This window comes from Saccostrea echinata, unplaced genomic scaffold (genome assembly GCF_033153115.1).
Source record: "Saccostrea echinata isolate AGI-Se365-2 ecotype Australia unplaced genomic scaffold, CSIRO_AGI_Sech_v1 ptg000047l, whole genome shotgun sequence".
In the NCBI taxonomy this organism is placed as follows: domain Eukaryota; kingdom Metazoa; phylum Mollusca; class Bivalvia; order Ostreida; family Ostreidae; genus Saccostrea; species Saccostrea echinata.
This window is the reverse complement of record NW_026889796.1, coordinates 927,697-941,719: the sequence shown is the minus strand read 5'-3', so window position 1 is coordinate 941,719 and position 14,023 is coordinate 927,697. Positions and strand designations below refer to the sequence as shown.

At 30.9% G+C, this 14,023-nt stretch overlaps 2 protein-coding genes across 2 annotated transcripts; one reads left to right on the top strand and one right to left on the bottom strand.

Moving 5' to 3' along the window:
• Positions 1-1,436: 1,436 nt before the first annotated feature.
• On the bottom strand, positions 1,437-3,203 carry LOC133202863 (uncharacterized). The gene is made up of 3 exons (XM_061338735.1): positions 3,178-3,203; positions 2,771-3,076; positions 1,437-1,910 (listed from the first exon to the last, which is right to left on the bottom strand). Exons 1-3 carry the CDS (start codon positions 3,201-3,203, stop codon positions 1,757-1,759), a joined length of 486 nt encoding a protein of 161 aa, XP_061194719.1. The 3' UTR covers positions 1,437-1,756.
• A 4,177-nt stretch (positions 3,204-7,380) lies between these two features.
• On the top strand, positions 7,381-12,529 carry LOC133202862 (A disintegrin and metalloproteinase with thrombospondin motifs 9-like). The gene is made up of 5 exons (XM_061338734.1): positions 7,381-7,477; positions 9,899-10,170; positions 10,483-10,653; positions 12,120-12,273; positions 12,489-12,529. Exons 1-5 carry the CDS (start codon positions 7,381-7,383, stop codon positions 12,527-12,529), a joined length of 735 nt encoding a protein of 244 aa, XP_061194718.1.
• The last annotated feature ends 1,494 nt before the right edge of the window (positions 12,530-14,023 follow it).

The following is a 14,023-nucleotide window of genomic DNA, read 5'->3' as shown; positions in this document are numbered from 1 at the left end:
CGTGAATATTCATGAAAGATCAAACAGATGTTATTCAGTTAGACAAGGAAAATCGCGAGGAAATTTTACCTGAAGTTACCTGAAATTCCAAAAGAAATAATTTGAATGTTCTTTGTATAATCAAGTATAAATTACATTAAAGTACATGTAAGTCCTAGCAAAAATAACTTTTTGGTAAATGTATAACAGTTCTTTTGTTTAAACTTCACAATGGCTTTCATATTCATAACTAAGAGTAGTTTAAATGTTAAGGCAGCAGTCCATAAAAGGAATCCCTAGTATTTCAATCAATAAACGATTACCTGGTATCTATATTGTCTTTTGTGTCTATCAAGTTTCTGTTTACAAAGAATTTCGCCATGAAATGTTGAGTTTGATATACTCATCACATACGTTCATTAGTATCTGTGACTTGTATGTCTTTTTTGTAAGATTGAGAAGAATGTCGTTGTCTTTGAGCATTGAAACTTTATATACAACTTCAAATCATAAGAGACATTCAAATTGTAAAGGAACCGACAATGAAAGTGTGTCTATGTCCCTTTAGGAAATCGTCAGCTTGAAAGTTTATGTCGAGATGTATTCTAAAAGGTTATGAAACGTTGGTATAGAGGATATGAGAAAATACATTCGATCAAAAACCTTACATAAATTTTAATCAACTTTTCTTTTTTTTAAGATGATTCAGATTCGTTCAAAAACGTATGGGATCATGAATCTTTTTTTTTTCTTTTTATTGGTCGAAAATATTAATTATAGCTTATATGTTGTCAGTAGATTAACACCATGATTTGCATTTTGATTTATCTGTATTCTTTCAAACTTAATCACAAAATTCAAGCAGATATGCTTTCAGTAGAGAGTCACTTTTCTACGGTCAATATTACGCTACAAATCCTTGTGGGTTTTTATCGTTCAGTCTTCTTTTTTGTCAGATTCCATGTCAAAGAAAATTCAGTCGTTCAAGAACTTAAGAGAAAACGAAATTTTGTATTAAATCGTTTTATGAAACACATTATCGAATGCTAGAAATCAACCAATTCTACCAAGGAAAGGGTTAAAAATATAAGTACTTGAATGCATTTATCTGAAAGGAGGGACATATTGTTTTATAGTAGTTTTATCGTTAAAAATATAGTTATAAAAATAATGTTATTTAATTATTTTTTTTTTTTTTTTTTACAATTTCCTAGATTTCACGATGTTTTTGAATTAACAACAAGAGATTCAAATTAAATTCTAAAAATAAGTGAAAATTTTGTATCCTGACATATCAGCTCGAAAACCCTTTGCAAGACAAAAGAAAGCATTTAGTGATGAGTGGACATCTGTAATGAATCAATAATACCCCTCAAGAAAGAAAAATAGATAAATAAAATAGGTGTAAAGTCGGACAGAGGAAATACAGTTAAATTCTGAACAGAAAATTCGATTGATAAAGCATGATGGCGTAATGAAACTTTATACAAAAACCTTCATCTATAACTTGCCATATTAGATTGTTTGAAATTTTGAGCCCCTTTTGATATTTATTTAAATTGCTATGTTTTATGAAACTATTCTAATAATCTGAGCTTATTTTTCTAATATAGGGGTCATCTCGTAGTTATAAACTACGCTAAACAATCTGTTGGGTTCGAAACGGTATATTTCATTCCTTTCTAGTTTCCGGGGAAAATCCCCTCCACCATATCTTTAATATTCCTTAGTTACATGTACTATTAAAAAAATAGTTTGTCTATGAGATCAGAATGTCCTAAATGACTGCTATTATAGATTTCTTTTGGTTTTGTTGTCCATCAACAGTTTCTTCTTGGCAAGCACATTCGTCATTTCCTTTTTCTGGACATAAACAACCGGGTTTATCTCCCTTATTTGAATTTCCTGGTGTTACTTGGTTTCCTAGATTGCTGAAGTAGGAAAAAAATGATTAAAATTAAATCATATCTTAAAATCAAGTGAGAATATCTAGAATAAAACTGGATAAACTTTTATTTTTGATAAATAAAAGTGTTCAGTTTATTTTCAATTTAATTATTATACTCTAAACATCAAAATGTTAATATTTTATGGTCTTTGATCTGTCTGTGAGATCAGTGATATATAGGCATAGCTAACATAAATAGAACACAGCCTTTACTTTGTCTTAAGATGACGATTGTTAAATCGACTATCAATAGTCAATCCGTGAAGTTACGGAAAGAGCCTTGATCCAAAAATAAATTTTGTATTAGTATAGTAAAAAAAGTTAAAAAATGGTTTTGTGACTCGCAAGACTCTGGATCCTCTTGACAATATCTACATGTTTTTGCGTCACCTCAAGAAACAGAACCAGAATCTTGCTAACTCCTTCAATGATATATTTAATTTTATAAAATTTCACACTATATATGCACATAAAATATGCAAACTAAACGTCTTGAGCATTTTCAACGAACAGAAAACAACTAATCTCTAATGAAGTATCAATGACAACGTCATATAATGACTCCCACCCAACCCTATACTCATTTCTTTTTAAATGCGGGAAAACTTCATTTGTCAACTCTGTATAGATATTACAGAAAATCAAAAGATAATCTAAATTGTCTATGGATCATGTCAGACTTCACAATAGCTGGTCCTGCTCACAACCAGAACATATCGATCGAGGAGTCAACTTTTCTGTAAAAATAAGTTAACATCTGGTAACCTGAATATTGTAAAGATTGCTATCTACGGGGAAAGGCCACGAATTTGAAAAATAAATATTTGCAGAATGATTCCTTACCGCTTTGCCTCCATCAATCTATGGCCAATCTCCTCTGTTCCTTTCTCCTTGGGAATTAAATGTTGTGTATTAACCACAGATCTTTCACCGTCTGTCTGTTCCTCTACCTGTTCCTGACGAATTCTAGCAATGGACGGATCAATACCAACTGGTACCTCGGGTATATCTTCTTGTCCGTTTGATACAATAACCTCTATAACATCCTCTATCGATGGCCCTTCTTTTGCGCATGCGCAATTTTGTCCATCTGGACATGTACATTGTCCTACCGTGCGTTTTTGCAGTGATCTGGGATATTCTAGCTTCCTGAAAAATTTTGATTGATTATTATTTTTGTTTAACGCCGAGTCGGCAATATTTCAGCCATATTGAAAAATAACTAATAATGCCTGATTGTGCACGTATACTGCAGACAAACTATTACTCGCGTCATCTTTTATTCGCGATTCATCACTTTGAAATCAATCCGCGACGATTAATTATCGCGACTAAGGAAACATTCTCTGCAAATACAAAGCAAAATAAATGGTTCGCTGCGATTAATATTCACGAGTTAAAGTAGGTCCTGAGACTCGCGGATATTTCTCGCACGCGAAAAAAGTTGGTTTACAGTAGTTCGTTGAGAAAATAGGTGGTGCGGCTTCTAACCAAAATGAATTCTAAAGCCCTTGACATCCGGAGATTGAACATTGATACGCTGCTTAAGTGTCGAGTTGGAATTATTTATATGTACTTTTCTGAAAGTGCAAGTCTATGAAATGAAGAGAAAACCGATTTGATTTCAATAAGCCATAGATCCTATCAAAAAAATTGAAGAAATCTTAAATGGTCGCCAAGGACCTATGGTTACGCATTACATATATTTGTTAAGTCTTACACATAACTGTCATGGACAAAAATCCATGCCATATCTGGAGATTTATTTTAAATACAGTGAAACTTGTCTAATCTGGATGCTGTGTATTCCAAAATCTTGCCTAATACAATGTAAACTTCAAGTCCATTTCAGTAAATTCAATTGTTTAAAATATCTAATCTGGCCAATTTCTATGGAACCAATGGTGTCCGGATTAGACAAGTTTTACTGTATACATAAAAAGGTCCGGATTATTCTTTAATGTCTTAGAGATGAATTCCGAAAAAATAGATAGTCCAAAAAATAGTTCAAATCTGTGGAATATTGATAATTCCTGGAAATAGAATGATTTCATTCCCGTTCAAAAATATTAGTTATTTTTGAGACAGATTTATCCGTCTTTATGATAGTATTTGACTTTTTTTCTTCAAAAATTATCAATGAGAACAATTTAAGTAGAATCTATCTTAAGAATTGTCATAAAAATATTTGTGCATACAACTACTTTACTAATTTTTTTTTTTTTTTACATAAAACGAAAGATTTTCGAAGAAAAAAAGATTATTATTTTGGAATGATTTGTTAGAAGCTACAATTAAGATACCACCACCCTTTCTCTTAAAAAAATAAGAAATAAACAAAATCTTACCATTTGATTTCCTTTTGATGACCATTGATGCTACAATGTATCTGGAGTTTGTTGCTTATAGAGAAACATTTCAAGATTCGAGTTAGACTTCTCTTTGTTTGAAGGTCTAGCTTCTGATGAAATGAGACAAAATGAGAGGGTCAATAATATTAAACGTGCTCGCCTATCCTCCATGTTTCGTGCGTGGTTGGCAGCACTGAAGCACACAATGCAAGCGGTTATATAGTGTTTTCACACAATGAAGGTGACTTATTGCCGAAAATACAACAATTCTCAAATGAGACTCAGGTGTTGTAGATTTCTGATTAGACAAAAACAGCTTTCCCTATGAAGTCATTTAGTACTTTCTGTGGGCTTTCAGTAAAACTTTTATTCTGTGTGCTGACGTTCCTTTCTATGACCACAAATGGATTTCTTTGTTCAAACGAGAATCTTTGCTTCTTCATATGGTCCACACAAGGTCAAGGAGGACATATTTTTTTCAATAATATTTTCAATCTGCAACATAAAAAAACATCACAGTCTTAATTGTGCAATGCACAAGCATTTTTCCCAGTTTCTAAGATAAGACTACAAAAACGTTTAAGAACCTAGTTCATAATAAGTGATGATGAAGTCGGTGTATTTTTGGACACGGTTCTTAATACGAGGGTTGATCAAAAAGTAATGTCACATCTACTATGAAATCTTTAATAATCAAAAGTATTCAACACAACTTTATATACTAATACCTCTGCCTATTTTAACTTTTGTCCTTAAATTTCATTCCGATATAAGCACTACTTTATAAAATATTAAAATAAACACATTGTTGGGTCTCGTCTATCGCCCCACGGCAAGAACGTACCGTTGTCGTTATTTTGAATTAATTTGAATTTGATGATACATAAGATTTCCACAAAAAGGAATGAATTAGGAAATACTACAACTCAAAACAACACGGTTTATAGCAAAATGACAGTCAAAATTATTTTAAAAAGAAGCACATGAGAGGTTGAAAAGATAAGCGGATGAACTGAAAATGGGTACCAAAAAGTAACGTCATAGCGATTTCAGTAATCCATTTTCTCTACATTGGACCAAATATAGATCGGAATCTTCCAGATCAATATATGTTTGTAATGTTTATGATATTAAGTTTTGTCATCTTATGAAATCCTACGTCTTCAACGGTGTTTGGCAAAGACTTTATCAAACAAGAAAGATGACAGGGTTTGCTCAAAGGAGTATGTTTTATTCAATCATTGAATCTTAAAAAAATTTTGTTTTGTTGTTTTATTTTCAAAACGACGATTTAGCAATCATAGAAATCAACTACATGTAATTCTCTGGACACCTTTACCATAATATTGACCCAGAAACAGCATAATTGTATCTGCACTATCACCATTTTCTTTCTTATAGTAAACAGTTACGTAATAAAAGAAAACACTAATTATGTGGCACTATTATTACTAAAATTTTATATTATGTTGTGTTTATTATATATTATTATATACCTAACTGTTTTCACCCAGTTTTACTGTTGAATTTATGCATTCACGTGAAGGTGTGATCCGACGTTCCGGATCACCACACTGTGGTTTTCTGAGTCCATATCACCCCTCTCTGAAACTGATGACGTAGTACACAGATAAATGACGTTTTTATGCTGGCGCATCAAAAAGTTCCTTGACAAAATGGTTTGTTTAATGGATAAAAGTTATGTAATTGATCCAAAAAGTTTTCTTTTATTATATTTTGCTAGTTGTAAAGGGGTATATAATAAATTTATCATTATAACAGTAACTTGATCCGAAGAGCCGTATCACGTCTCGTTGACAGGCGCGGATCATCAGATCAAACTCGACGCTTCGCGTCTCGTTTGATCTGATGATCCGCGCCTGTCAACTTGACGTGATACGGCTCTTCGGATCAAGTTACTGTTATAATAATATATATTTATGTACTAATCATAATTTGTTTCCTATAATGGACGGCCAAAACGTCGTTAAAAGTCAGAGTAAATTTGAATCAAATGTTTGGTTTTCTCTCCTTCATGATATATTTTCTCTGCTTTTATAACAATGCACTTAAAAATGACTGTTTTCTAGATAACGGATACTGATGAGTAATATTTACAACAATAAGTTGTAATTGTGTCGCCCACGTGGAGCAGTGACTAGAGCGTTTGCTCTAGAGTCGCAGAGTAAGGAACTGAACCTTACCTCGCGGGTTCAAATCCCACTGAAGGACGTGGAGACTGGTCCTTCGGATGAGACTTTATAGTATAAACCGAGGTCCCGTGTTGCAATAGACGCTGGCAAAACTGATCCCTCAATGCTCAAAGAGGCAAGTACAGGTCTAAATTTGCAGCCCCCAGCCGGCAAGTGAAAAATAGTGAAAAATTCTCGGAGAGACGCTGAAACAAACAAACAAATGACGAAAAGACACTTCTTGGGATGATATTAAATTATCTAAATATCAACAAGGCAGGTAGACGACAAATTCAGAGAGGTTACTTGAGCTAAAGCTTTGTTTAAATGAGGATAAAATGTGAACATTTTTATCAACATTGCATTTTTGCAAATTTCAATTTGTTAAAACGTATAGGAAAAGACCAAACGGAAATCAAATATTAGCACTTTTAAGCTAGAAAAAATAAAGTCTGTATCAAATAAAATGTATTTTAATTTTTTTTTATTAAACCTGTGATTGATTTATATAATTTAAAGCATCAATCTACTTTAAATACTTTATTCAGGTAGTTCAGGTGCAAAAAATCAGGAAAGACAATGCTTAGACTAAATGAGATAATATTCTTTAGCCTTATTTTAAAGATGATAAAAGTTTGGACAGCAAGTAAGTCTGAAATTATTCATAAGAATTTTTTTTTAGATAAAACAACTGATTTGAACAAATATATCGAGAGATTAATTCAAAGATCACTGAAACGAGTTTATGTCTTTTTTAGGTGAAATTTCTTTAAAGCAGGTAAGAACGAGACTTGACCTCATTGAACCCTCATTAGCAATTTGGTCTGGATTTAATTACCCGTTCATTTGGTGTGGTCTGGAATGTCTCAAGGAACATAACTGCGTGTCCTTACTGTACAATTCTACAGAGATGTCTTGTAAGCTTTTTCGAGTCATATACAATGAGGATGAAGATGGAGATGACACTGTAAAATATTACATACTGGATAGAGGAAGAACCCGCTGGGGTAAGTAGCAGAGAACCTCAACTTCGGAGTTTTGAAAATTGCTACAAAATGTTTATGTTACATCTTACTGAGCAACAGTACAATAAACTTGACCTTTTAGCACTTAAATTTTAACTTTTAGGTTTATCACTTTAATCTTTTAACATATTTTGAAAGATGTAATCATGGCAACAATTATCATCTAATTTTATGTAAAATGGCTTGGATAATATTAATTTTTCAAGAAAGTCTGCAAATTAATTGTGTAAATTATTGGGTGACCTTTTTGCACTATAAGAATATCATATTTTGGGTTGTAAAAATCTAAGTAGGCAGTAAAATATTTTCTTGCATCAAGTTTTTATTACTCTAGTAATGATTGATTGGAAGTATCGTGTAGTTTAAAATAATGAGAGAGAATGTTATGCCTAGTGATGTGAATTTTGAGACATTGGTTTAAATATGCGATTTTCAGGAAAAAAGCAAGGAAAATCTTATCGTGACTTCTTCAATATATCTTCATTTTTTGGCAAAGTTTGTCAAGTGAATGTGTAAAAGTTGTTCTAAAATATCGATTGAAACCTATATTTAATATTCCTAGCATATAATAGCGGAAAAAAATTCTCTGAGTAAAAATATGTTGGGCTAAAGTTCAAAGATATTAAAGTTTTAAAAAGTGTGCATTTAAAGAATTTTCTTCCAAATATCCTTCCACGACAAAAGATAGTCCCCCATAAATCTTGTTTCCTTATGATTTTGTGAACAGTTTTTAAATTCGACATCTGAAGTCTCAATGATAAAGCTTTAAAAAAAAATCTGAATACTACTGTACGCCATGTTTGAATTATTTCCTTTGACCTTTTGACCGATATATATATATATATATATATATATATATATATATATATATATATATATATATATATATATATATATATATATAGATATAGATATATAGATATATATATAGTCAATTTTTTTTCTTTGTTACAAAATAATATTCTCGAAAAAGAATGTTTATCTTAAACATAACATGACTATCATAAGCATTATTCTCTAGTGTATTTGTGGTTTTTTTTTAAATAATGTTGATGCAAAATTTTTATGGCATAATCTACATAGGTTATTATTCAAACTTTATGTAACATAAAATTTTCTGTAGCAATTTTCAAAACTCCCAAGTCTACGGACTAAGATTTTTAAAAATCTCTTTTCATGAAGGCATTGTTTGTATTGTCATTTTATAATTCAAATAATACTCATATTTCTTTTTAGTAATGTTTGAAAGTTGAACCAGTTAAATTTCAGGAAAATTCAAATCTATATATATCATTTGATACCCTAAAACGATATAGAATAACAATTTAAAATCTTCTCAGAGTGAATTGAAAAAATGTGTCTCAATTAATAACAACTAGTAAAACAAACACAAGAATGTTCATCCACTCTTTCAATATTTAGATTTTAAAAATGGATCAAATTTATAAAGATATTAAAAACAGTCTAAAAAGATACCTTTGCTTGAACAATAGGGTTTCTCATAGCTTTTCTACAACGTTTATTTTTCACAGGAGGGAACTAGAATTCATGCATTTAAAGCACATTCAATCATTAACTGGGAGACATTTTTAAAAAATTATTTCCTTTGATGTATGAAGAGGGTCTCTTTTTGAAATTGATCTTAATTTTTAATCTGGAAATAATAAAAAGAAAATATAATATAATTTTGGGGGGCTAGTTAATGTTTTGCAGATTCCTTGTAAATAATGAAAGTTATGAGGAAATGAACATAATTCAACAGTAAATGGATCGAGTTTTGTGATCTCGAATCACAGCACCAGGTCAGACCTGAGAAATAACATTAGTAGATTAGTTTATTAATGATATGATTGTACCGTGTTAATATTCAATGGTACAGCATCATTAAACCAAGTCATATAAGGATAAATGTGCAATTCACACATCGAAATTGATATAATTTTATCTTTGAGGATTTTATGTCATTAGTGTATACCCTTAATCAGTTTTAGATTCTTATTCAAAGTCGAAAAAAGACCAAACATTTCTTTAAAGCTTAGAATAGATTTTTTTTATTTCTGGAAACCCATAATGACAAACGAAGAGATTAGCAACACGGTTTTGATTCTATGTATAACTGCAACAAAAAATATATTAACTGATATTTATCAGTTTAGTGTGGAATGGTCCCTTCAACAGTCATTCTTATATATCAAAATATTCCCATCGATCCTAAAGATAAATATCTAATGATATTCTTTTAGTTATTTGAATCCTTGGAAATTTGGAAAATGAATTTTGTATCCCTTTTTTTACACATAATTTAAAATCCTGTATAAAACACAGGTAACAGAGAAATGCTTGGACAATAAATAGTCTTTTCCAGCTTTTAATTTTTGTTTGATTTTTATTTCCCTGCTGCAGTACCAGAGTCTTGTAAAGATGTCGCCACTTGCTCAGGAACAACGACAGATGGCGAGTACTGGATATATCCTCAAGCAACGAACAGAAAAAGAGTGAAGATATTTTGTAACAACATGTCATCTGATCCATTAGAATATATTACTTTAAGAAACACAAATTCCTTCAATGAACACGATAAATCGAACTGGCCAATCATGTGGCAGCAATGTCAGTCTAGTTATATACCACCTTTGAAGAGGGCAGATTTCCAGAAAGTTGGAATACAAATTCAAGTACATATGATACATAATGTTTTACTGCCGCCACTGATAATATATCAGAATTATATAACATATTCATCATTTACATGTAATTAATTGAATATATTTATAGATTCTTTTAAAATTTCAGAAAAGTATAAGAGATATACAACAGTGATTATTTTCATCGAAATTAAAAATCCAACTACTCAAAACAAACAATAAATAATTGTCTGAGCTATTAAAGTATACAACCTGGGCAAAATAACATCCGTAAAATCACAAGATAACTTTAATGGATTGCATATTTAACAGAAGGAATGCACGTGTACATTTTTTACACAGACAATGGAAGTTAATGGATTGGACTTCACTTCTGCATTGTTGACTGGCACGCCTACGATATCATATGGAGAAATAAGAGACTGCAATGGTAAATCCTTTCGAAGTCCTTGTCCTCACTTCGCAAGTGCAACCATCAATACTAAAGGAACCGGACTGGTTATTGATCCCTCTGTAAGATTTTGATGAAATCTAATACAGCATAACAAAGATATACTAATATCGTATAAGTGGAATTTCCAGCCAGACGCAAATTTAGCGATTTATCCCCAAAAATTGATATGTATTTTTAGCGAGAAGTAATTTTAGCGATTTTATAATGTCAAGAAAGATAGCTATAAGAACCGATACGGTATAAATTGTTAGCCATAATCAATTTTAGCGATCCCAAAACTCTCGCTAATAATGCCAAATTTAAATCCTTGTTAAAAATTCTGCTTATATGATAAGCAATTCTTCAATTCTAGCATTGTTAAGTAACACATGTTTCGTAAATCTTTAAATATAGTATTATATGAACTTTGCTTTGCAGTAAGGACTAGAATAGTCGATTTCAGGTTTGAATTCCGACAACAGAGCAACCCTGACTAAAATTTATTATTTTTGATCAATGTACACAGAATTTTCAGAATAATTATTAAACAAGACCTGAAACATTTCTATTTCAGATCAACTGTTCTATCATACTCAATCATAGTTATTAAGTAATTTGAATTCCGCATGCATTTGATGCATAAATGTAAAAATCAATCTTAATTTTAAAAGAAAAACCATGTGCTTCAAAGAATATTTCATAAATGCAAAAAGCGGAAGTCTCAATCAGCGTGTACTTTGATTATAGATTTTAGAAAGCGTTCAAAACTATTTAAAATTATATCACTATCGTTCAATGTATACTTATCCTTTGAATAATGAAAGCAAAAGCCATCCATTAACATATAGAAAATATTTCATCTCTACATTAATTTTCTTAATTGTCTCCTGTCTCGTATATGTAAAAAAAAATCACCTTTACTATACTCTTAATCATAATATCTTTTTTAGAAGAGGAGTGAACCATAAGCAGCATTCATCTATGCAAAAGGGACTGTTTTCCTATTGAAGACAACAATTTTATGCTTATAATCTGATTTGCAAACTTAAATGACATTTTAGACCATGCTTGCTAAAAAAAGGTTATCATATTAAAGTTAAGAATTTTTAGTATTCTTATATCATCCGTCCATTCCCCCATTCCTTTGCATTTTTTACTAGCAATCAACCCTCTGAATGTATTTACAGGGATCTGGGTTTTTTTTTTTTTTTTTTTTTTTTTAAATTGTTGGGTATGAACATCGTTATAGTGTATTGATAAAGATCAAATCTCAATACTAGAAGAAAACTTCATTAGATCAATTTCGGGTCAAAGATGAAGCATCTTGTGTTCAAAATTTAGAACAAAAATATCTAAAATTGCAAACCACAGATTTTGCTTATTCCGAAAGAGTAATTTTATTTTCCTAATCAATTTTAAAAAATTGGAGCTGCATATTCGAGGCTTTCTTTCAATATTGAGTCTGGTTAACAGTGGAAATTTCTTCACTTGATATTCATGTAAGCATCAAATTCATGTATGTGCTAATCAATTCTCGTTTCTTCAGTTGACGTGGGGAGTAGTCAAGGGCCATTATCTGGAAATGAGAAATTTTCAAAAATCAACAGATGATTCTGAGATATCCTTCACCTGTGCAGGATGGTGTGCAAGATGTGGACCAGCATCGGGACCCATTATATTTCAAGTGTCAAACGAATTCAGTAAACTGTTTTTTTATCTACTCTTAAAGACAAATCATAATGAACATTTTAAGCGTATTAAATATTAGCTTCAATCTGGATGATTATTCATAAGATCAAGTTGTTAAAGTAAAATACTGGAGAACTAATATGTGGCTACTTGATATGAGTTCTTTTTTACCTAGTTAATAAAAGCAATAGATGTTTATGTTTAATTTTAATCTCATTTATTTCAGTATCAGCTGCGGATGCACAAGCCTTGATCTGTCATAATTGAGCTATAATTCCATCTTTGAAGACACAGTAGGTGTGAAAATACAGGAGACAATAGTTAGAATGGTGAATCAAAAACTAAATAATAATAACTTCACTGCTCTATATATATCACGTTATTCACACGATACATGCAAATATTTTAGCTCTTTCTTGTTAAACTTGTACCTATGAATTTGTAGAGGTAAAATAAATTTGAAATGAACATTTTTCTTATTTATATTATTATTTTTTAATGGTTCAGTTCTCCGTTGTCAACGTTTCAACGGTAATACTTCTTTTAAACGTTTTCAGTATTCAAGCATAATGTAAATTTATGTGTGTTTCTATTTTCTCTGTAGCTGGACCTACCTCATTTCCCTAAATATTTTATATGATATCATTGCTGATAAAATAAAGCAATAAATTAAAAATTGTTCTTATCTTTTTACAGAATGAAAACATGTTTGTGAATGTCACAAAATGTGAACGTCTTGTTTCGATTAATAATTATCAACCCAAATATTCTAATGGTTATGCACAACTCGCAGAGATCCTATTGTCTGTTAGGTAACACAGTGTAGAATATATTATACATGTAATGAACTCTTTTAGTGAGTTTCAGATTATATATAATATGCTGACATATTCTGAGAGTTTTTGTTATCCTTTATAATCTTGATGTTATTCAAAGAAATACACAGAAAAAAAATCAAAACAACAAATTCTTCAGTCTACCCTGCATGATTAGTATTATGATTACTTTAAGCAACAGAGAATTCCTTCTCTCTAAAAACACTAATTTTCCTAGGAATTAGCTAAGCTTTTCTATTTTGTTTTTGTTTTGCGTTGATGTACATGTAATTTTATTTCTCATATATGCACAAAATGTGGTGGACAATTATTTTTCGAAAGTTTATAGTGGCACAAAAACAGAGCTATTGTGTCATCGAAAGAAAGTAACATTGTATTCTAAACCGAAATATTATTTACAGTTCAATGAATCAAGAGGATTGAAAATATAAATTAATTGCAAGTATTCATCAGGTGTTTTAGTATAGCATTTATCAACAATTAAATATAGCATTAATATTTCATAACTTTAAGGAAAAAAGAGAAAAATATTTTATTTCCCTAATTGGATCCCCCATGCACTGAAAAAGGTTCATTGTGACCTTTCATTAACCTTAGAAAAACAAATCTCCATAAATGCTGAAATTTGTGCAATAGTTGTGTTGAATTTGTCGCAAATACCAACGATCAATGCAAGGGTAAAATTAAAAGTAAAGAAAGTTAGGTAGAAAAGTAAAACACATACTTGTCCGGTTATTTAATTTTTCCTGGTATTACTTATACTAATTGTGAGCAGAGCAAACATTTACTTCTGAAAACAGAGGTGGGCACAGGTGCCATGGAGGAGTAAGCATTCCCTGTTGACCAGTCACACCCGCCATGTGCTTCTCGACATGATTGGATTAACGGAGAAATCCGTCAGCAATTCCGTATGAAAATTGGCCTA